The following is a 24,291-nucleotide window of genomic DNA, read 5'->3' as shown; positions in this document are numbered from 1 at the left end:
CCATAGACATAAAGATGGCAACACCAGAAACAGGACTACTGGAAGTGGGAGGAGAGAAGGGAGGCAAGGGTTGAAAAATGCACTATTGAGTACTATGTTTAGTACCCGGGTGATGGGATCAATCATACCCCAAACCTCAGCATCACGCAGTGTATCCAGGTAACAAACCTGCACATGTACCCCCTGAATCTAAAATAGAAGTTAAAATTGTAAAAAAAAAAAAAAAAAATCAGCAATCACAATATAAATCCACACCAAATGAAATCAATGTTTCTATAGGATCTTCTATAGAATCTACATTCTATGATTTGAAAACCCTCTAACAAAGATTTTTAAATAAAGAGATTAATATATGACTCATATTGACAACAAGGAATATAAAAGTATAAAACAAAATAAAGGCAGATATGAAACAAGAACAGATGGATATGAAAAGAATCAATTAAAAATCCTAGAAATGAAAACTTACAGTCATTGAGATTTTTTTAAAAAAAACTCAACATCCAAGATAAAAACCAGACTAGAACAGCTGAAGATAGATTTGGTAATTGGAGAACAGTACTTTATTTATTTATTTATTTTTGAGACAGAGTCTCAATGTCTCAACCTGCCACCTAGGCTGGAGTGTAGTGGCACAATCTCAGCTCACTGCAAACTCCGCCTCCTGGGTTCAAGCAATTCTCATGCCTCAGCCTACCGAGTGGCTGGGATTACAGGCAGACACCACCAGGCGTGGCTAATTTTTGTATGTTTAATATTTTTGCCATGTTGGCCAGACTGGCCTCCAACTCCTGGCCTCCAACTCCTGGCCTCAAGTGATCCACCTGCCTTGACCTCCCAAAGTGGTGGGATTACAAGTATGAGCCACCGTGTCCGGCCAACAGGAGAACAGTACTAAGGAATTCTCCCAAAATACAGCACAGAGAGGCAACAAGATTAAAAAGATTAATTAAAAGTCATAAAGAACAGGTTATAGGCCCTAATATTCATCTAGAGGAAGTTTCAAAAGAAAATTAAGGTAATAGAAAAAAAAGCAATATTCAGAGACAAGAGTTGAGAATTTTACAGAAAAGACATAAATTTTCACGTCAAAAATGATCTCCAAAGACCAAGTAAGATAAATAAAAATAAATCTATACCAGAAACACTTTAGGAAAATAGAAGAATATTTAGGATAAAGAGAAAATATTAAACCTACAAATTCCTTCTTTGGGTTTATAATAGCAAATTGCATTCAGTTGGCCCATCAGCCATTGTCAGCAAATGCTGATTTCCCACTTCCACCACAGAAAGAGAAGAAACTGAGATACAAATAAAGTATCCTCAGCCCTCCAAACCTAGTGAGGGAGGCCAACGTGTGAATCAATAATTATGGCAGTGTGACAGGGCTACAATGTATACGTGGACAAGGTGCTAGGGACAAGCAGAGGGTGACCACTTAACTCTATAGGACAGTAGAAAAGACCTCCTTTTCTACTGGCTCATATCTGTAATTCCAACACTTTGGGAGGCCGAGGTGGGAGGATCACTTGAGGCCAGGAGTTTGAGACCAGCCTGAGCAACATACAGAGATCCCTTCTCTACCTTAAAAAGAAAGAAAGAAAGAAAATTAGCTAGTCATGGTGGCAAACACTTGTAGTCCCCACTACTCAGGAGAAAACTTGAGCCCAGGAGTTGGAAGCTGCAGTGAGCTGTGATCACATGATTATACTCCAACCAGGGCAATGGAGTGAGATCCCATCTTTAAAATAAATAAATAAATTAATTAATTAATTAAATAGGGACCTTCCTAGTGAGTATCTGAATGGAACTTTATTTGAACATGAATATCTGTTCTAGGAAATGAAAATAATAAAAGTTAAAATCAGCCGGGCGCGGTGGCTCACGCCTGTAATCCCACCACTTTGGGAGGCCGAGGCGGACAGATCACGAGGTCAGGAGATTGAGACCATCCTGGCTAACACAGTGAAACCCCGTCTCTACTAAAAATACAAAACATTAGCTGGGCGAGGTGGCGGGCGCCTGTAGTCTCAGCTACTCGGGAGGCTGAGGCAGGAGAATGGCGTGAACCCCGGGGGGCGGAGCCTGCAGTGAGCCGAACTGCACTCCAGCCTGGGCGACAGCGAGACGCTGTCTCAAAAAAAAAAAAAAAAAAAAAAAAAGTTAAAACCTATCAAGAGCTGATAGTATTAACTAATATCGACGGGTAACTTACTATGTGACTCTCAGACATATCTCTAATCCTCACAACCACTCTCAGAGTTAAGTCCATTTTACCAAAGAGAAAAGTAAGGTTTAGGGTGATGAAGTAACTTTCCTGAAGTCATAAAGCTAATAAACTGGAAAGTGGAAGTTGGCTTTAATTTCTTTGACTGACCTTAGCATATACTTACCAGCGATTTCATTTGATGAGAACCTTAAGAGAGAATAGTTGTGTTGACACAGCACTGAAAGGGCTAAACTGGTTGCTTCCCCTTTTTTGTTTACTGTGCTTTGTCGTCCATGTGAGTACAATAAATAAAGAGCTCCCTGGGAAGACTAGCCAGCTGGGTAAAGGTCACATTTAAGCTTAAAAGAATTCATGCTTTGCTTCTTGCTATCATGATTACCAACAGGATTACATTTGTTGAAAAGCAACACAAGACTAAATATTCAACTATTTTAAATAAAAGTTTTTGGTTTAAACTCACAGTGATACAACTTCTAACAACAAGGCTTATGATGACCTAAAGCCTGTAACATATGTTTGTTAAAGGAAACTATTTGTTCATCAAAAATATTTGTTACAGGAAATTACATTTGCTCACTTAAGCCATAAATGAACTCAGAAGCCTGTGTTAATTAACCCACCAACAACAAGTGCATCGAAATTGCATTAATTTATTAATCTAATCCACCATCATATATTAGGTGGGTTCTCCGATTAGAGAATTCTGACTCTCGATGTCTGACACTAGTCTGAAAATTAAATCTGATCCACTTTTAAGCTAGATTGTTTCCTACAACGCTTGGCCCCTGTATCATACTACTAGGAACTGCCTCATACACCCCAAATCCATCCCTTCTGTAAGTGTATTAATGCCTCCAAATTTTAGTTATTTGGCTATTTGGCTTTATAGCCTTGACATGGCTAATCAACATCTGGAGTAATTTAAAAAACATTTTCTATTTTATTTTTCTTGAACGTATTTTTTCCAGATATCTTGGCTTTATTCAATTCATTATAATTGCCTTGAAAAGGAAGACCTCAGACATTGCTTTTTCCTTCTACTCCTAGGGTTCCCGCTTTGTCTAAACCTTTTTCAAGGGCCAAATACTTGATGTTTTCTCTCTTTCTATGAAAATCTAAACTCAAAAAACAACCTCCCCCCACTGCCCAACAAAACCCAGTGTAAATATAAATAAATGTATTATGTCTTCCAGAGTATTTGCCTTTCATATTTTAATTTATATCTCATCTATAGCTTATAGGCTTAGTTCTTAGTCCAAGATATTCAAAATCTGGTGAGCAAATAGGTGGGCAACTGGTATGAGCACATCCCTGAGTGTTGGAGGATACAATGGGAGAGGCAGCCTATACATAAATCAGCCATTAGTATAAATGTGAAGCACCTCATTCCTAAATTAGGTGACTGAAAATGAAAAGCTAAAATGGCAGGAATGTCACCAATGAATGCTACTTCTAATAAAATCACTTTTTTTTTTTTTAGAGACAGGGTAGAGTGCAGTGGCACAATCATAGCTCACTACAACCTCAAACTCTTGGGCTCAAGCTATCTTCCCACATCAGCCCCCCTATTAGCCATGCCTACCTAATTTTCTTTTCTTTTTCTTTTTTTTTTAATGTAGAGACAGGGTCTCACTATGTTGCCCAGGCTGGTCTTGAACTCCTGACCTCAGGAAATCCTCCCACAGTGCTGGGATTACAGGAATGAGCCACCACACTCAGCCTAACATAACTTTTAATAACAACATTGAAATCTGTCTCTTTAAAATGTGGCCCTCTTTTTAAAACTATACCTTTAATTTAAATGTATGTGTGTATATGTATATGAAATAGTTTATTTAAATAAAATTGATTGCAGTTTCGTGACTTAGCTAATTGAGAATTTAAAAAACACACAAATCTATAATCCACACAATTCCTAGAATCTGAATTGGTTTTAAAAGAATACTGTAATTTGTGTAAATAATTTGATGATATTTTAAAACTTTCATATTTGATTAGATATTTTTCAAATAATTTTAATTAAGTTCACTCTAGTATTTCAGTGAAACCCCATGAGGATATTTTTAAGACTCAACTAGGAGAGGCTGTTTAGTATACTAATAGCATATGACTAAATATCAGGATATATTATTTAGATGAGTTCTAATTGTGTTCAGCCATAAATTGGATATGTAACCTTACCTAAATAACTTAATATCTCTGAGCTTTGCCTCCAAGTCTCTGTAAGAGAGAAAATACCTGCTCTTCATTTTTCATAAGATGCTTTAAGGAGATCAAACAAGATCATGCATATGGAAATACTCTATTATTAAAATCTAATAATTCTCAAGCAATTGGATACCACACAGATAAGAATGAACTCTATCTCTATCTCACAATATACACAAAAGCTAATTCTAGATGGATCACAGACCTAGCTAAAACTATAAATATCTAGAAGAAAACATAGAACATATTCCTTGGGATAGGCAAGTTTCTCTGACAAGGTAAAAAACACATTAACCATATGTATTAGTCCACTTTCACACTGCTGATAAAGACATACCAAAGACTTGGCAATTTACAAAAGAAAGAGGTTTAACGGACTTACAGTTCCACATGGCTAGGGAGGCCTCACAATCATGGCAGAAGGCAAGGAAGAGCAAGTCACATCTTACGAGGATGGCGGCAGGCAAAGAGAGAGAGCTTGTGCAGGGAAACTCCTCCTTATAAAACCACCAGATCTTATGAGACTTATTCACTATCATGAGAACAGCACAGAAAAGACCTGCCCCCATGATTCAATTCCTCCCACAGAGTTCCTCCCACAGAGTCCCTCCCACAAGATGTGGGAATTCAAGATGAGATTTGGGTGGGGACACAGCTAAACTATATCACCATAAAAGAAAACCATAGATTAAACTTCATGAAAATTATCAACTTAAAACTTTTTTCACCCCATGTTCTCCTACAAATAGATCTTGAGAGCTTGTTTGGAGGTCCTAAAAAGGTAGTGCAGCTACTCCTATACCCTTGACCAAAGAAAAACCCTCTTCTATCAGCAAAGGTCATCCTCTTTGACCAAGAATCCAACTTCAGGAGAGACACACATAGAGCGGTGAGGAAGGAAAAGGACTCCTGCCTCGCCAGCCAGATTGCCCTCACATCCAAAATGGCAAACTTCTACTCATCATAAGACAACATTAGAAATGGAAAAGACAAGCTACAGAATTTTTGTAGCTTGTAGGATGGCAGGAAATATCTATAATATGTCTATCTGACAAAGAACTCACATCCAAAATATGTAAAAATTCCTAGAAATCAATAATAAAAAGATAAAATGTTAAAAATAGGCAACATATTTGAGCAGGCAATACTTGAACAGGCAAAAGATGTCCTCGTGGGCAAAAATCATATGAAAAGACACTTAACTTTTCAGGGAAATGCAAATTAAGATCAAATTGAAACAATATTATACTCCCATCAAAATGGCTAAATTGAAAATAATAACATTCCTAAGTGTTGATAAGGATGTGAACGACAGATTCTCATATATTAGTAGAGAAATTACTTAAGAAAACTTTAGCTTCTAGTCATATTTAATGGTTTCTACAACCCAGAAATTCCACTCTTCGGGATATACCAAAGAGAACCGAATGCATATCACACAAGAATGTTCATAAGAGTTTTATTCACAATAACTCAAAGCTATAAGCATCCCAAATATTATCCATCAGCAAAAGATGGATAAACTGTGGTATGCACATACAATGGAATACAACTCAGCAATAAAAACAAATGATATTCTGATATACACAACAATATGGATGACTCTCAGAAACATTATGTTGAGAGAAACCAGAAACTGAAGAACACATACGGTATGCTTCCATTTATATAAATTTTAAGAACAAATGCAACAAATCTATACAGTTAAAGAAATTCAAAAAGTAGTTGCCTCTGGAAAGGAGGGAAAGCAGGGATGAAGGAACTGGATGAGGTGATTAAAATGTTCTTTATTGTGCTATGGGTGATGGTTCCACTCATCAAAATTCATCCAACTGTACACTTAAGATTTATGTCATAATATGTAAATTATATTTCAATAAAGTAGTTAGCATAAAACTATTTTAAAAAGTAATTTGTAGTGAAGAAAGGGAAATTTTTAGTCAACTCTGACATTTCTATTTTTTATCTTTCTAAAAAAAGTCAATTGCTCTAAATTTGCTAAAGGTATAAAAATATCAAGGTATTAATCATTCATTCATCAAATATGTATTGAGTGATCCTACCCCAAGGCAAGGTACTAAGTGCTAGGAACACTGTTCTTGCCCTTGAAAAATTCAGAGTTTTGCAAGGGATAAAGATGTGTACATAAATGGACTGTGACAGAGGTGTACAGACATTGTAGGCATAAAAGAGAGAATGTTAGACTACCTGCGAATGTTAACAAGATTCAGGATGATCACTTGGGAACCCTGAATCACCTGTGGTAACTATGGTGCCCACTCTTGTGAGGTTGAGCCTAAATTGTAATGGGTCTTCACCTAAGATAAAAGAGACTGACCCAGCCTTGCCAACTGTTTCTAGCTGTTTACCCAAGACCTTCAAATTAGTTAGACGTAAGTGAAGGATTTTTAAAGCCACAAGAGCCACAGTAGAAAAAGTACATGACCTGTGCTTCTTGTACCACCCTTGACCTAAATAACTTAGAAACAGATTAAAAAAAGGATAAACCTAACTTCTGATCCAAAATGTAAAAAGTTGGAGTCGCCACTCCATCCTAACAAGTAAAAAGCTGAGCATACCGAAAAATCAACAACTCTTCTTGGATCCATCAGAGAGGTGTAGTCACAGGGCAAACCACTGAGCCCCACACTGAGACTGACAGGCGAATATAGTACAGAGAATCATGGCTTGCTGGAGCAGAAACCTCCAAGGAAACAAGTGCTGAGGTCGGGAAGCCTGAACTATAACTGAGAGAGAAAAACTCCAGGGGAAGTCTTCAGGGCCTCCCCGACTTTTGCTTTACCTCAAGGAGCTCGACCAAGTTCTCGCAGTAAATACTGGAGAAAAATCCCCTGGTGCTTCTAGCAGGGGGAGGAAAAAAGGAACCATTCAGAATTTTCCAGAGCATTCTGTTCTTAACAAGTTCTGCCCTTAGGAGAAGCTAGTTAACCAAAGCCTAACCTGATGGGGTATTAACAGAGCCTAACTGATCTGGAAGATCTGTAAGCCTAACTTACTGCCACACCACTAAAGGCTTATTTACCTGCTATCCTCTTACTATACCTCATGCCCAGCTATCAAGAAAAAATTATAAGACATATTAAAAGGCAAAAATCGCAGTTTGAGGAGACAGAACAAGTAACAAAACCAGGTGCAGATAGGGCTGAGATATTAGACTTTAATTAGACTAGGAATTTAAAATAACTATGATTAAGGTGTAAGGGCTCTAACGGATAATGTGGACAGCACGCAGCATAGATGGGCAATGTAAGCACAGAGATAGAAATTCTAAGAAGGAATCAAAAAGAAATGCTAGCGATCAAAAATATTGTAACAGAAATGAAGAATGCCTTTGGCAGGCTTTCTGGGAGACTGGACACAGCTGAGGAAAGAATCTTTGAGCTGGAGAACATCTCAATAGAAACCACTAAAACTGAAAAGCAAAGAGAAAAACTGAATGACAACAATAACAAGAACAGAATATCCAAGAACTATGGGACAACTATAAAAGGTGTAACATATGTGTAATGGAAATTAACAAAGAAGTGAGACACAGGAACAGGAGAAATATTTGAAACAGTCACTGATAATTTCCCCAAATTAATGTTATACACTAACTACATATCAAGGAAGCTCAGAGAACTTATAAGCAGGATAAATGGAAATATTTTTTTCAAAAAAAAAAATACTTCTGAAAGAAACCAGAGGAAAAAAACACCTTACATATAGAGGAACAAAGATAAGAATTACATTCAACTTCTCAGAAACCAAAACTAAGAAAGTGAAGGAGAAATAAAGACTTTTTTAGCCAAACAAAAATTGAGGGAATTTGTTGCCAGTAACCTACCTTGCAAGAAATGTTCAAAGAAATTCTTTAGAGAAACAGAAAATGATAAAGTTCTGAAACTCAGATCTGCATAAAGAAATGAACTGCATCAGAAAAGGAATAAGTGAAAATAAAAACTTTCTTATTTATTAATAAAATAATAGCAACAATGTATTTGATTATACATGCTTACACATATGCTTATGTATAAGCAAAATAAGTAACAGCAATGATACAAGGGACAGGAAGAAGAAATCAGAATTATTTTATTATTATAAGGTACTAGCACTACCCATGAGGCAATATAGTGTTATTCATTAAAATTAAAATTTCTGATCTGCAAAAGACACGGTCAAGAAAATGAAAATATGAGCCACAGATTGGGAGAAAATATTTGCAAAAAAAAAAAATGAGACGAAGTAGTGTTATCTGAAATATACACAGAATTCTTAAAACTCAACAATAAAAACAAACAACCCAACTTAAGAATGGGCCTAAAACCTTAACAGACACCTCATTCAAGAAGATATATAGGCCAGGCATGGTGGCTCACTCCTGTAATCCCAGCACTTTGGGAGGCTGAGGCAGGCAGATCATGAGGTCAGGAGATCGAGACCATCCTGGCTAACAGGGTGAAACCCCATCTCTACTAAAAAATACAAAAAAATTAGCTGGGCGTGGTGGTGGGTACCTGTAGTCCCAGCTACTTGGGAGGCTGAGGCAGGAGAATGGCGTGAACCCAGGAGGCGGAGCGTGCGGTGCGCCAAGATCGCACCACTGCACTCCAGCCTGGGTGACAGAGCGAGACTCCGTCTCAAAAAAAAAAAAAAAAAAAAAAATACAGATGGCAAGTAAGCATATGAAAGATCCTCCACATCATACGTCATCAGGGACATGCACACTAAAATAACAATAAGAGATACTACATACATACCTATTAGGATGACCAAAATCCAGAACACTGACAACACCAAATGCTGTTAAAGATGTAGAGCATCAGGAACTCTCATTATTGTTGATGGGAATGCAAAATGGGGCTGCCACTTTAAAAGACAGTTTGGCAGTTTCTTATAAAACTAAACCCTCTTGCCATACAATTGAGTACATCATGCTCCTTGGTATTTATTCCAAGAAGTTGAAAATTATTGTCCACATAAAAAACTTCATACAGTTGTTTATTTGTAATTGCCAAAACTTGGAAGCAATCAAGGTAACGTTCAGTAGGTGAATGGATAAATTTACTGTGATTCATCCTGACAATGGGCTACTATTAAGTGCTAAAAGGAAGAGGCTGGGCGCAATGGCTCATGCCTGTAATTCCAACACTTTGGGAAGCCAAGGCAGGAGGATTGCTTGAGGCCACAAATTCAAGACCAGCTTGGGCAATGTAGTGAGACTCTGTCTCCATAAAAAATTTTAAAATGAGCTGGGCGTGGTGGTGTGCACCTACAGTCCCAGCTACTCTGGAAGCTGATTCTCCTCTGAGAGGGTCGCTTAAGCCCAGGAGTTCAAGGCTTCAGTGACCTCTGATAATGCCACTGCACTCCAGCCCAGTGACAGAAGCCTACTTGAAAAGGGTACATGTTAAATGATTCCAACCAAATGACATTTTGGAAAAGGAAAAATTATGGAGACAGTAAAAAGATCAATGCTTGCAGGGGCTGAAGGAAGGAGGAAAAAATAGGCACAGCACAGAAAAATTTTAGGGCAATGAAACTACTCTGTGTGATATTATAATGATGAATATATGTCATTGTACATTTGTACAAACCTATAAAATGTACAACACCAAGAGTGCACCTTAAAGTAAGCTATGGACTTTGGGTAAAAATGATACGTAACTGTACGTTCTTCGATTGTAACAAATGTACCACTTTGGTTGGGGATGTTTATAATGAGGGAGGCTACGCATGTACAGGGGAAGAGGGCATTTGGGAACACTCAGTATTTTCCTCTCAGTTTTGCTGTGAATCTGAAACTGCTCTAAAAAAGTTTATTTTTAAAAACGTTTTAATAAAAAGGATAAATTTCTGAATTCTTGTCCCAGGATAGTGATCAGAATTAGTTCAGTCTCAGTCCCTTCCATCCTGCTATATGTAACTGGTTAAATATTTGGTCAAAGCTGGAAACATGACACATGCTGACAGGATGGAGTAAAGGAGTGAACAGAATGATCAGGAGGAGGATAACATCCTTAATTCCTTCATTCAACAATATGCTGTAGTTGTTGAGAACATGTATTCTGGAGCCAAAATGCTTAGATTGCAATCTTGACTCTGCTAACTAGCTATGTGAAGAGTTATTCAACCTCTTTGCACCTTGGTTTCCTCATCAGCAAAAAGGAGCCAACATTTCCTATCTCAAAGGGCTGTTGTGAAGATCAAATGAATTCATACATGCCAAGTGTTGAGAATACCACTTGTTACAAAGTGCAGTAAACATGCTTGCTAATAAAAGAGCCCAAAAGTTGGCAAATATAGAATAAATTTATTTTTAAACACTACGTTAGTTACATTTTCAAACAATATGCTCAACATGTCCTTCTATAGCCTAGACACCGTTTCCTGTGAAGTACCTCTAACTTTAAAGCAATGTATCCAACTGGTGACTCTTTTAAAACTACAATAAGTACAATATAGAATATCACCAAAGTCTGGAAACACAAGGAAAATCATGAATTTATTTTTTCAGATTAACAATTAGACTCACTGCTGAAATTAAGAGATATATCACCTGAAAAGCTGTCTAGAGATTAAGGAAAAACACATTGAGAAATTATTTGAAAAAGTAACTTAATATTCTCCAATGTTTCCCAATTTTTCTGATTTGTTTTCCCAATGTTTTTCCTACTAGTATAACTATTATTAATTACTGAGCATGTGCCATGTGACAGGCACTGCTGAAGATACTGGAGATGGGGCATGGACAGAGCGGACATAAAAGGCAAAATGTCCCTGCTGTCGTGAAATTTACACTTTAGTAGGGATAGACAATAAACACATCCTAAAATAGAATATACACTATGTCAGATGAGAAGCGCTATGAGGAAAAACTAAACAGAAGGTGGCCAGGGCATGTCAGTGCAACAAGGAGGCCAGGCTGCTTTTTTATAACTAGGGTAGACCTAGAAGGCCTCTAATAAGACTTTCTGAGAAGAGATCCAAAGGAGGTGGAGGAGCCATGCAGGTTTCTGGAAAACAGCATTCCAGGCAAAGGGAACAGCAAGTGTAAAGACCAAACAAGAGAGCCAAAAAAGCCTTTTTTTCTATAATATCTTCTTTTGTCTTCATCTCTCTTGATAACCTGTAACTAGGGCAGGCTCCAGATATAGATTACTTGGACCAAATAATTTCTCTTTCATTCATTTCTCAGTACAGACTTGACACTGCCTTCTTTCTTCTCTGAGTCAACAAAATCATTTTTATCTAGCAGTTTTTCTTGTTTTTTTTCTATGACTTCCATTTGATAAAAATTTACTGTCTATTCTGTGCAGGCCTGATGGTGAAAGGATGATTAACATATGGTACATGCCCTCACAATCTAGTTAAAATGAGACATACAAAATCAATAAAATATGCCATAAAAAGCACTGCTTTGATATTATTAATAAAGTACTACAGCAATTAATTCTGCCCAATGAGGGAAAGAGTAGTTGGGGATAGAGGGAAAAAGGATTCTGAGCTAGGATTTGGAGGCTAAGTAGGAGTTCAAAACATGGACAGCGATAAAAGAATATTCCAAGGGGAAAGACAAATCTTAAGTATAAGCACAGAAATGTGTAAGCATACACTATATTAGGAATGATTGTTAATGCAACGTGCTACATTGAAGACTAGGGAAATAAGAGCAGAAAAGTAGATTGGAAGCATGTTAAGGGGCCTGACTTTATCCTGAGAGCCACTGGTTTGCAAACTATTTTGACTGTACACCTCAGCAGTAACAAATTGTTGTGCATGCATGTATCCTCAATAGATGCACATTTATCTAAGTATGAGTGAAATTATGCCAAGAGCTACTCTTCTAGTATATCACATTCATTAGAAAATACACAAAAAGGGCTGGGCGCGGTGGCTCACACCTGTAATCCCAGCACTTTGGGAGGCTGAGGTGGGTGAATCACTAGGTCAGAAGTTCAAGACGAGCCTGCCCAAGATGGTGAAACCCTGTCTGTACTAAAAATACAAAAATTAGCAGGGCACGGTGGCAGGTGCCTGTAGTCCCAGCTACTTGGGAGGCTGAGGCAGGAGAATCACTTGAACCTGGGGGGGCAGAGGTTGCAGTGAGCCTAGATAGTGCCACTGCACTCCAACCTGGGTAACAGAGTGAGACTTCATCTCAAAAAAAGAAAGAAAAAAGAAAAGAAAAGAAAAAGAAAGAGGAATATGTAAAAGATAATATTTTCCCCCAATGGAATCTTTTTCATTAATTTTTATTAGTGAATAATGTGTACAATGTTACCAATCAATTGCTAATGTACCTTCCATAATCAACAAATGAATGAACTATGCTTCTGCTGACATTTCAGTTCTAACTTGTATTTTTCTTGCTCTCTTGGTGGTAATAAATCATCAAGAGTATTCATAAAGTCTAGCATAGAGTACTTGTACTTACTTTTTTGGTGCTAACATTAACTGTTAGGAAATCTGAAAGATCTTTATGATAGTCAATTTAAACACATTCATGTATACCTTATCTTATACATATAAAAGGTACAAATGCATAAAAAGACAACTTTCTTTCATGATAAAAACACTCAACATCTAGGAATGGAAGAGCACTTCCTCACCCTGATAAAGAACATCTATGAAAAAACCCATAGCTAACATCATACTTGATGACAGGAAGCTTTCCTCCAAAGAGCAGGAACAAGACCGGATATCTGCTCTCAACACTTCTTTCTAGCCAAGGAATCTAGATTGGAGAGGAAGAAGTGAAACTATTTGTATATAACAGGATCTAGTATATAGATCAATATACAAAAATCAGTTAATCAGGTGTATATCTATACACCAGCCATGAACAATCTGAAAATGAAATTAAGAAGACAATTCCAGGCTGTAGTCCCAGCTACTCGGGAGGCTGAGGCAGGAGAATGGCGTGAACCTGGGAGGCGGAGCTTGCAGTGGCCGAGATCGTGCCACTGCACTCCAGCCTGGATGACAGAGCAAGGCTCCATCTCAAAAAAAAAAAAGGCAATTCCATTTACTAGAGCTTCAAAAAGAATAAAATGCTTAGAAATAACTTTCAGAAATGCAAGAACTTCTGAAATTAATTGGAAAATAATCTTTAAAATGAAAAAAACTTAAGAAATGCAAGACTTGTATGCTGAAAACTACACAGCACTGTTGAAAGAAATGAAAAAAGATCTAAATAAAAAGAAAGACATCCTGTATACAAAGATTGGAGAAATTAGTATTGTTAAAATGACAATATACCCCAAATTGATCTACAGATTCAATGTAAGCCCATCAGAATTCTAGCCAAATTCTAGCCATCTTCTTTTTTTTTTCTGAGACAGGGTCTCACTCTGTTGCCCAGGCTGGAGTGCAGTGGTGTGATCTTGGCTCATTGCAACCTTCACCTCCTAGGTTCAAGCAATTCTCATGCCTCAGCCTCCCGGGTAGCTGGGATTATAAGTGCCAGCCACCATACCTGGCTAATTTTCGGCATTTTTAGTAAAGATGGGGTTTCACCATGTTGGCCAGGCTGGTCTTGACCTCTTGGCCTCAAGTGATCTGCCTGCCTCCACCTCCCAAAGTGCTGGGATTATAGGTGTGAGTCACCGTGCCTGGTCCTAGCCATCTTTTTAACAAAATTCATAAGCTGGTGCTAAACTTCAAATGAAAATGCAAGAGACTCAGAATAGAAAAAAAAAAAGCTTATAAAAGAACAATGTTGGAGAACTCACACTCCTTAATTTCAAAACTTACTACAAAGCTACTGTAATCAAAACAGTACACTACTAGCATGAGGCCTGACATATAGATCAATGAAACAACTGGGAGTACAGAAATAAGCCCATACATCTTATTTGGTAGATTGATTTTTGCAAGAATGCCAATATAACTCAACAGGGAAAAAATGGTCTTTTTGATAAATGGTAGCAGGGCATCTTAATGAAAAAGAATGAAGTTAAACTTCACAGCACATACACAAATTAATTCAAAAAGGACCCAGGATCTGAATCTACAAGCTAAAACTATAAATCTCTTAGAAAGATAGGTATAAATCTTCATGCTCTTGGATTGGACAATGGAGCCCATAGTTTCTTATATATGACACCTAAAGCACAAGTAACCAAGGGAAAAAATAGATATATTGCACTTCAAAATTTAAAAATTTTGTGCATCAAAAGACACCTCCAACAAAATTAAAGGAATCTACAGAATCGGAGAAGATATTTGCATATCACCTCTCTGATAAGGGTCTTGTACCCAGAATATATAAAGAACTTTTAATACTCAAACAGTTGTTTTAAAAAGTTAATAATGGGCAAAGGGTTTGAATAGACGTTACACCAAAGAAGACATACAAATTGCCAACAACGACATGAAAAGATGTTCAACATCATTAGTCTTTAGGGAAATGTAAATCAAAACCACAATGAGATACCAATTCACAACCAGTAGGATAGCTATAATCAACAACAACAAAAAAGGATAATAACAAGTGTTGGCAAGAAAAACTGGGACATGTTTAAACTGCCAGTGGAGATGTAAAATGGTACAGCCGCTATGGAAAAATTTAGCAGCTCCTCAAAAAGCTAAACACTGAATTATCATATGATCCAACAATTCCACTCCTAAGTATACACCCAAATAAACTGAAAGCCAGAACTTGATACTTACACTCCCATGTTCAGTGCAACAGCTAAAAGAAACAACCCAAGAGTTCATCAACAGATGAGTAAATTTTTGAAAATGTGTAATGTACATACAATAGAATATTATTCAGACATAAAAGGAATAAAGTTCTGATACATCCTACAACATGACGACACTGAGGACATTATGGTAAGTGAAATAAGCCAGACACAAAAGAACAAATACTGTATGATTCCACTTACATGAGACACCTAGAACAGGAAAATTTAGAGACAGATAGGGCCTTAGTGGAATGGGAATGGGGAGCTATTGCTTAATGCTTACAGGATTTCTGTTTGGGGTGATGAAAGAGTTTTACAAATAGTGGTGATGGCCGCACAATACTGTGAATGTAATTAATGCAACTGAATTGTACACTTACAAAGGCAAATTTTATGTTATACAATTTTAAAAAATTATACTGTAATACACCAAAATCCATATAACTGTATACCTTAAATGGGTGAATTGTATGGTATGTGAATTATATCTCAATAAAGTTTTTTTTTTTAAAAAGGGAAGAAAAAAACTCTCAAGCTATGAAAGGACATGGAGGAATCTTAAATGCATATTGCCAAGTGAAAGACACCAGTCTGAAAAAGCTACATACTTTAAGATTCCAACTATATGACATCTGAAAAGACAAAACTATAGAGATGATAAAAAGACCAGTGGTTGCCAGGGATTCAAGAGGAGAGGAAAAGGATGAATAGATGGAACACAGGACATATCTACTCTGTATGATAGTGGAATGGTGGACACGTGACACCATGCATTTTTCAAAACCCACAGAACTGTAGAACACAAAGAGTGACTCCTAATGTGAGATATGAACTTTCATTAACAATAATGTATCAGTATTTGTTTATAAACTGTAACAAATGGACCACACTAATGCAATATGTTATTAGGAGGAATTGTGTCTGAGTGGGGAAGGGTATGTGGGAACTCTGCGTAACTTTCTGCATAATTTTTCTGTAAACCTAAAACTGCCCTTAAAAAAAGGTCTATTTTTAAAATGCATGCTTCCCAGAGAGAATGCTCTGAATTTTATCCTCTTCTCATGATTCATAAGACTATTCACTTTAAACACAAATTATAATTTTACAGTAGCTGGAGAGGAAGTGCTGAGCCTTTTGCCACTGTAGAATATCAGGCACTACTGAATCATCTCAGGATCTTATCCTTTCCCTACTGCACCTCCTCTTCCGCCCCCGAAAGAATTATTTTATGATCTAAATTTTTGTATTCATATAACTGCTTCCATCTAGATAGTCTTTGAAGATTCCAGCCTGTGGAAATATTTCCTTAATTTATGACTAAATTCCAGTTTAATTATAATTATGAATTACAGTGACATTATTACACCAAATTGCCATGCCTCCCGTTTTATTCACTTTATTCATTTTCTATGAGGTATCATTTTATCAGAAACCTAAGTGTGTTCACTTTTTTTTCCTTTTGAAAAATGTATTGTTCTCTAAGGCACTGAAGACTCAATACAGAGGATTAAATTGGAAACTATAACTGTCCCAGAGGAAAGACAGCTAGTACATTTAAGTACAACTCTTCCCCACCTCCTGTTATAAAATGATCCCCCCAAACTCCTAATCTTTATTGGCACATGCTATAAACGTCTTTTAAAACTTTAGAGATCGGGGTCTCACTATGTTGCCCAGGCTGGAGTATGGTGGCTATTCACAGGTGCAATCTTTCCTCACTACAGCATCAAATGCCTGGGCTCATGCGATCCTCCCACCTCAGCCTCCCAAGCACCAGGATTACAGGTGCATACCACCACACCCAGATTATATAAACTTCTTTAGCCGTTACCTTGGTCTTTTCCAGCTTCATCTATGTGCTGAAAATCTTTTAGTGTTTGAAGGTTACAGAATCCCTCTCTGCAATGCTGAATGACTTTCTTCGATCCATTCTTGATGAGATAATCCATTAGGGTAAGGGATTTATACACATGGCGCCAGTTCTTCCCATGGTCATTGAGTCTGTGCCATAGCATATTCATAATCTCTGAGAGAGAAATTGTGTTGAAAGTCAAGTCACTGATATCTAACATCAGAGAACTAGAGGGACCCCAAGGGTCGTTAGAAGTTGCTTCCCTGACTTTTATTTCAGCATCTGAGTAATTTTTCACAAAGTTTTTCACTTGTCTCCTGAACGCCATAAGTAATACAAGTTCCAAGGTGAGATGAAGGATGAAAGCAATGGAATAACAGTTTATGTCACTGGTTTATAAAACTCTTGACAGGTAACTGGTCCGCAGTTATGCTGCTCCCAAATATAAATAATTAATCTCTATGTTGATAAAGCATCAATTTCCTGCAAGGAAAGTACAAAAAAAATTACATTAAACTTTTTTTTAAGTCTATAGAAGACCAAATCAATCTGAAAATCTAGGTTTTGTTTCTAAATCAGCCCCTCACTTACAGCAGCCAGAATTGACAGTACCATATAACTGCTCCTAGGATAGGTATGGGAAAATCCCTCATGAGAAATTGGCCTGTATTATTTAAAGAAATATAGGTTGTCTTTCTAGTCATAAAAGTTCCTGCAGAAAATACCATTCAACCTCTTTGGCCAGAAATATAATGGCTATAAAGCATTACATGGACAGCAGACAAGCAACATTTTATAAAACAGAACTTGCACTCTGGCATCTCTTTCTTTTCTTTTTTTTTTTTCAGAGACAGGGTATTGCCCTGCTTCCCAGGCTGAAGTACAGTGGTGCAATCATAGCTCACTGCAGCCTCGAACTCCTAGGTTCATGCAATTCTCCTGCCTCAGCCTCCCAAGCAGCTGGAACTACAGCTGTGTGCCACCATGCCTGGCTATTTTTTTTTTTTTTTTTTTGAGATGGAGTCTCCCTCTGTTGCCCAGGCTGGAGTGCAGTGGCGCGATTTTGGCTCACTGCAACCTCTGCCACCCGGGTTCAAGCGATTCTCCTGCCTCAGCCTCCTGAGCAGCTGGGATTACAGATGCACGCCACCACACCTGGCTAATTTTTGTATTTTTAGTAGAGACAGGGTTTCACCATGTTGGTCAGGCTGGTCTCGAGCTCCTGACCTTGTGATCCTCCCGCCTCAGCCTCCCAAAGTGCTGGGATTACAGCCGTGAGCCACCATGCCTGGCCTGCCTGGCTAATTTTTAAATATTTTGTAGAGATGCAGGTCTCAATATGTTGCACAGGCTGTTCAAAAATTCCTGGCCTCAAATGATCCTCCCACTTCAGCCTCCTGAAGTGCTAGGATTTCAGGCATCTCTTTATATTGTCATGTATAAAAATATTATGTTGTGAGAGTAATTAAAATGGGGGTAAAATTGAGTCTTAGAATCACCCACTGACCCTATGACTGTATTCTTTTTAGAACTAAAAGTCCTGATAATCAGATCTAAATATAGTCTGCTTTCTTGCTAAACCTAAAAGGAGGATCAACTATGAAGACAAACAGCTGCACATCAGTGGACTCCACAGCTAATTCATGGTACCCTAAAACCGCTATTTTAGTCCAGATAAGCCTGGTAAATTGGAAAGGTTAAATTACTTTATTTGTTCACCTTTGGAAAAAGAAGAATGAGTTTAGGATTAAACAGTGTCAATAGTAAGACTCAAATAATGCAAGGATTTCTCTAAATACTGCAGTGATCAGCCTGTGTCTATCAGATCTCAAAACAAGGACACACAGAGAGGCCCATATATTAAAACTTACAAGGGAAATGCAGCCCCCAAACTTTACACAATGCTTGTGAATGATCAATTCAGTTTATAGGAAACCATTCCCTTTCTCTTTTTCATTATTTTGTATTAAGGAGGGTCAGTTAGTTTGCAGTTTCTCTAGTGATTCACCACTGCTGGCTGCCAAGACAATGTACCAAATTGATTTCAAGCCCTGACGAACATCCAGACCCAACGAAACCTAGAAGATCTATAATCAGATTTTACTAGAGAAACTGCACACATACAAAAGGAAAAATGTTAAAATCCATAACAAATGTGTTCACTACTTTTAGTATTGCTTCCCTTCCTTGACCTTCTCAGATAACTAGCTAAGGCTTGATTAATTTCTCTATGTGTATTAAAGGAAGACATAAATTTTTAGAAGCATCCTAAATAAACCATCACTTCTTTTTTTAAAAAAATAAGAGGAGATAACCTCTTTTTGGTAAAAATACAACACACTCTTAACTAAGCAAGACAGAAAATGTACCTGTATGAGTGGTTGGGCATGGTGGCTCACGCCTGTAATCCTAGCACTTTGGGAGGCTGCTGCGGGCAGATCACCTGAGCTCAGGAGTTCAACACCAGCCTGGACGACATGGTGAAACCCTATCTCTACTAAAAACACAAAAAATTAGCTGGGCTTGGTGGTGCACACCTGTAATCCTAGCTACTTGGGAGGCTGAGGCATGAGAATCACTAGAACCTGGGAGGCGGAGGTTGCATTGAGCCGAGATTAGGCCACTGCACTGCAGCCTGGGAGATAAGAGTAAGACTCTGTCTCAGAAATAAATAAATAAATAAAAAATAAAATGTATTAAATATCTGTTTAATTAAGATTTCTCAGAAAGACACTATCATTAACCCTAGGAAGAAAAAGAGAAGTTGTGTTTCTACAACTTTCTGATTTTCTCTTTTTCGTACTTCAAACACAGTCATTTTTATCTGGCTCCTTCCTGCAGTGAAAAACTGATTTATAATATTTCAGTAAAGCTATTAAAATTGTCAAGCAGGAGGGTTTTCTTTTTCTATTGTCCTTTTTTTCCCTCTACCAAACTCACTCAATGCAGAGATGCACTATGACATTGGCTTAGAGCAACAAATACTGATCCGTTTCTTCACGAGTCTATTTTCTTTTAAAGCCCTGTTAGAATCATAACTTGCTGGAACTGAACAACAAATGTTAATTTTTTTTTCTTTTTTGGATAGCTATCTATATTTGGAAGGACAATCGTAATTTTTAGGTTTTTCTACATTCTCTAACCTATATTTTAAACTTTTAAAAACTGTTTTCTTAAATGAATTTTCTAACCCAGAAAAATATCAAAATAATAGCCTTCTAATCCAATAGAGTAGTTTAAAATGAATTTACATGACACCATATCAGAATTAAATACAATCCCAACCATTAGAAAAATCACAAGGAAAAAAGTCTAGAGAAGTGAATTCTTATCACTTACTAATGTACAATGACTTGAACTTTACCTTCTGATATGAATGTAGAACATGTAAGACACCATTCTACTACTGCTGTCTTTTCAAACTGACAAGGAGCTCAATTAATTGGTGTTAGTTGTAAATTATGTTGGTTTATTATGTTTTAGACACCTGACTACATGAAAATGCTGTTTACACATAGCATCAAATAACTGTGAGATTGTAACTACAGTGATGTGACAAAAATTGACATGAGACAAAATTAGTGCCCAAGAGGGTAATTTTCCACGTTTGAATCATGGTTGTCTGGCTACCCAACTCACTATAATATTTAGAAATAGAGGGAAGAAGTTAAGTATTTCATGTCACAAATCTGAGAGGTCTTCACCGACCTAACTAACTACTTAGGTCTCCCCAGAACCTGGTTAATTTCTTTCATTGCACTTATAACAATCTGTACTTACCTATTTGTCATTTGCTCAGTGCCTTTCTTCACCACCAAACTAGAAGCTCCTTGGGGGCAGGGACCTTGACTGTCTTATTTACCACTGTATTCCTATCCCTAACAGCTAATTAGCAACAGTAGGTACTCAAGAAACATGTGTTGTGCAAATAACACAATGATTGAATGATTCTGCCTTGGGATAAACCTGCACTGATTCTATAGCTTTAAAATTATAATCACTTTTTTTTTTTTTTTTTTTTTTGAGATAAAGCCTCACTATGTAGCCCAGGCTGCTTGCAAACTCCTGGGCTCAAGCAATCCTCCTGCCTCAGCCTCCCAAGTAGCTGGGACTACAGGTACATACCACCAAGCCTAACTAATTTAAAAAAAAATTTTTTTTTTTTGAGACACGGTCTTGCTCTGTCACCCAGGCTGGAGTGAAGTGGCACGATCTCAGCTCATTGCAACCTCCACCTCCCAGGTTCAAGCGATTCTCCTGCCTCAGCCTCCCAAGTAGCTGGGACTACAGCCATGAGCCACCAAGCCCAGCTAACTTTTTGCATTTTTAGTAGAGACGGGGTTTCACCATATTGACCAGGGTGGTCTTGAACTCCCGACCTCAAGTGATCCTCCCGCCTCGGCCTCCCAAAGTGCTGGGATTACAGGCGTGAGCCTCAAAAAAAAAAAAATCTTCTTTTTAGACACGAGTTCTTACTAGTTGCCCAGATGGTCACAAACTCCTATAAAGAATGACATTAAAAAAAAAAATGAAATCTAGCTCTCATAATTGTCAAGTAAAATTCTATAGTTTTGAGCAAATATTTTCAAATCATCAACAGATATTTCTTGAGTACCTACCATTTGTATAGCTTTGTGGAGAAATATAAAACATGAACCTCACATTAAAACTTACCATTCAGTTAAGGAGCTTTCTCTCCTAAATAATTCCCAGCAAAACAAATGATTACGTAGAAAAGGTCTTTTAGTGTTCTTTTTAGATCTGCCCACTTTCACAATGCTGTTTCCTTCCCCCCGTTTCATCTGAATTCTAACAGGAAATGATTTATCAGGTGGCATTAAACTATTGGTCCACGATCTTTTATCCCAATCCTTTGAGGCCAGATGAGTTGTGGAAATTCTCTTTTGGGTGCGGTGGTAGGGGTGGAATTTTCAAGAGTAGTGCCATGTCTATACCATATATTACATGATACCCACAGTTAAGGTGTGAGGCTGCTCTGAACAATTAGACACATTAACATGTCTGCAGTAAAAACATGTAAATATTTGGAATAAAGACTACAAATGGCCTCAGGCCAAGTTTTACCACCAAATGAGTTGGAGGAAAAATTGGTTTCCAAAAGTTTTTGGATTTCAGGATTGAGAATAAGGAACAGAGGAGCTGAACTGACTTTATCCAAAGACTTGGGACAATAATCACAATAGCATCTAAGAGGCTGAGTGCCCAGAGGCATCTCTGAAAAGATGCATTTAAGGTGGAACTATGAGGAAAGAACAGCTCTTGTGTTTGTACAGGTTCTGCCTATAGACATGAGTTTGACTAGGAAGGAAATGAGCTCTGGCCAAGAATGCTACAGGAGAATGCTTGTAGAGACTACCATGCCATTAGGAGGTGTTACTGTTTTGATGAAAAGAATACTGTCAGAGGCAGAGAATCTAATCTTTTTGAGCCCCAAGTGTGTGTTCATTAATTTATTCAACTAATAATTTTCCAGAGCTTACCATGTGGCAGGCTCATTCTAGGAAATGGAGAAACAGGCGCACAAGACACAGTCCTCACCCCCAGGAGTAAACAGCTACTCTTCATTGAACGCTCACAATGGGCTCACACCTGGGCCTTCACATGCCTCATCTCTCTCCTTTAATTAGGATTCAAAGCCATGATTTGAGGTCCTGCTTTGCCATTTCCTAACTAAGACTTAACAACTTCTCTAAGTCTCGGTTCCCTCATCCACAACACAAAGAATAATCGCCAGACAGGGCCGTGGTGGAGGAAGAAATGAGATGCCTTGGAAAGAATTTTGAAAATGGCGGGTGGAGGCTGAGCAAGAATCAACTTCATGTGGGCAGGGCCTTTCCTCGGCATCCTCGTTCATACAACCCCCATTTCAGATGACTACTGTGTACCAGATGAGCCAGGTGCTGGGTGTTCAGCCACACAGAGAATCAGACCAGCGATTACCCTAGGAGAACCGGCAGTGGAGGGGAAGGCTGGACCTCAGGAAAGCTTCTAGAAGGAGAGAGGGACGTGATGGCGTCACGTCACGCCACAGGGATTTCGCCTCCTGCGGATGGTAACGGCCTCATTGCCCTCCCGCCCCCACCTGGACTCCTACGGTGCTGGCAGGAAACGGGAGGTGGGATGGCAGCCGATGTTTCCAGACCCGCCTTGAGCCCCATCACCACTCCCAAGCAGAAGCTGTTACCTGAGAGGAAAGTCGGCCGCTGCCCAACGACCAAACCTCCTAGCCCCAGGATATTCCACCTACTCCAGCCAGGCGCAAGGGCCCAGGCCGGTCCCCACTTCCGCTTCCTCACTTCCGCTTCCTCACTTCCTGCCCTGGTGCAGTTCCTCTCAGGGCCTCAAGCAAGATGGTTGCAGATACCTGAGCTGGAGGGTACCAAGGGGAATGAAGGTAAATGTCTTCGTTTCACAGGCTGCCGGGCTGTGACACTGCCCTAATCCTCCTTTCAAAGAATAAATGTTTAAAAGTGTGTTACTACTGTAATTTCAACTGACTAGAAATACCACCAGCACGTGATTGCCACCTCAAAGGACAGAGAATGTAATAGTAGTCTATGAAGAGCAGTGTGTGTGATGGGCAATGATGGGGTAGCTCCAGTGACTGATGGCTTCAGGTGCCACTGACGGGTAGTTGCTGATGTATTCAACTGATTTTCCGTGAGCACCCACTTTGTGCCAGACAGTAAGGACTCGGATATAAAAAGCAGCCCTCTGCTGGATACGTTTACAGGCTAGTGGAGGTGACAGGCACCGTCAGAGAAGATTGTAACAAGATATGTATGGCATGATAAGAGAGAAGAGATTATCTAATTCTGCCACTGAGTATTTAAGGGCAGATTTCACGGAAGAGTTTACATGTGAATTGAATTTTAAAGGATGACAGGGAGTTCACTGGATAGACAAAGTAGAGGAGGACGTAAGAGGCAAAGGACACATCATGTGTAAAGGCATGAAAGCTGAGCCAGCCTATTATCTTGGAGAAAACCTACATGTACTATAGTTACTACAGCTGTCACAAAGGCTATTAGTGGAGCAGCAGAGGAAGGTTAAATAACAGAGGGAAGTCGGATCTTGAAGAACCTTATCCATACTACAAGGTGATTTTATACAGTAGGCATTGAAAAATGTGATCGAACCTGTGTTTTAATGGAATATTGACTAGGATGAGGGGAAAAGACAGAGGATAACAAAACACTTAGTAGACAGAAGCAACATTTGTTTCTATCTCCTACTACAGTCATAATTATAATAATAATAGCCCACGTTTTTGATACTGACATGTAGAT

At 38.3% G+C, this 24,291-nt stretch overlaps 2 protein-coding genes across 8 annotated transcripts in view; one reads left to right on the top strand and one right to left on the bottom strand.

Moving 5' to 3' along the window:
* The window catches only part of ENTHD1 (ENTH domain containing 1), a 145,106-nt gene extending 121,818 nt beyond the window's left edge, over nt 1-23,288 (bottom strand). For 3 of the 6 annotated variants that reach the window (XM_063622933.1, XM_063622936.1, XM_063622937.1), the window contains exons 1-2: nt 23,187-23,278; nt 16,961-17,464 (exon numbers count right to left, since the gene is read on the bottom strand). In XM_063622933.1, the coding sequence (XP_063479003.1) occupies nt 16,961-17,309 (349 nt within the window). In that variant the 5' untranslated portion in view covers nt 17,310-17,464; nt 23,187-23,278. Of the gene's footprint in view, nt 1-16,960; nt 17,465-23,084 lie in introns of all 6 variants that reach the window. The other 3 variants (XM_063622935.1, XM_055251947.2, XM_055251949.2) reach the window with 3 other exon arrangements.
* The window catches only part of GRAP2 (GRB2 related adaptor protein 2), a 79,408-nt gene continuing 78,399 nt past the window's right edge, over nt 23,283-24,291 (top strand). For both annotated transcript variants that reach the window (XM_055251953.2, XM_055251954.2), the window contains exon 1: nt 23,283-23,396. The gene's annotated coding sequence lies outside the window, so the exon portion shown is untranslated. The remainder of the gene's footprint in view (nt 23,397-24,291) is intronic.

The sequence above is a fragment of the Symphalangus syndactylus genome, chromosome 18 (genome assembly GCF_028878055.3).
Source record: "Symphalangus syndactylus isolate Jambi chromosome 18, NHGRI_mSymSyn1-v2.1_pri, whole genome shotgun sequence".
Taxonomy (NCBI): Eukaryota; Metazoa; Chordata; class Mammalia; order Primates; family Hylobatidae; genus Symphalangus; species Symphalangus syndactylus.
The sequence above is the reverse complement of the archived record's forward strand: the minus strand, read 5'-3'. Positions and strand labels throughout refer to the sequence as shown.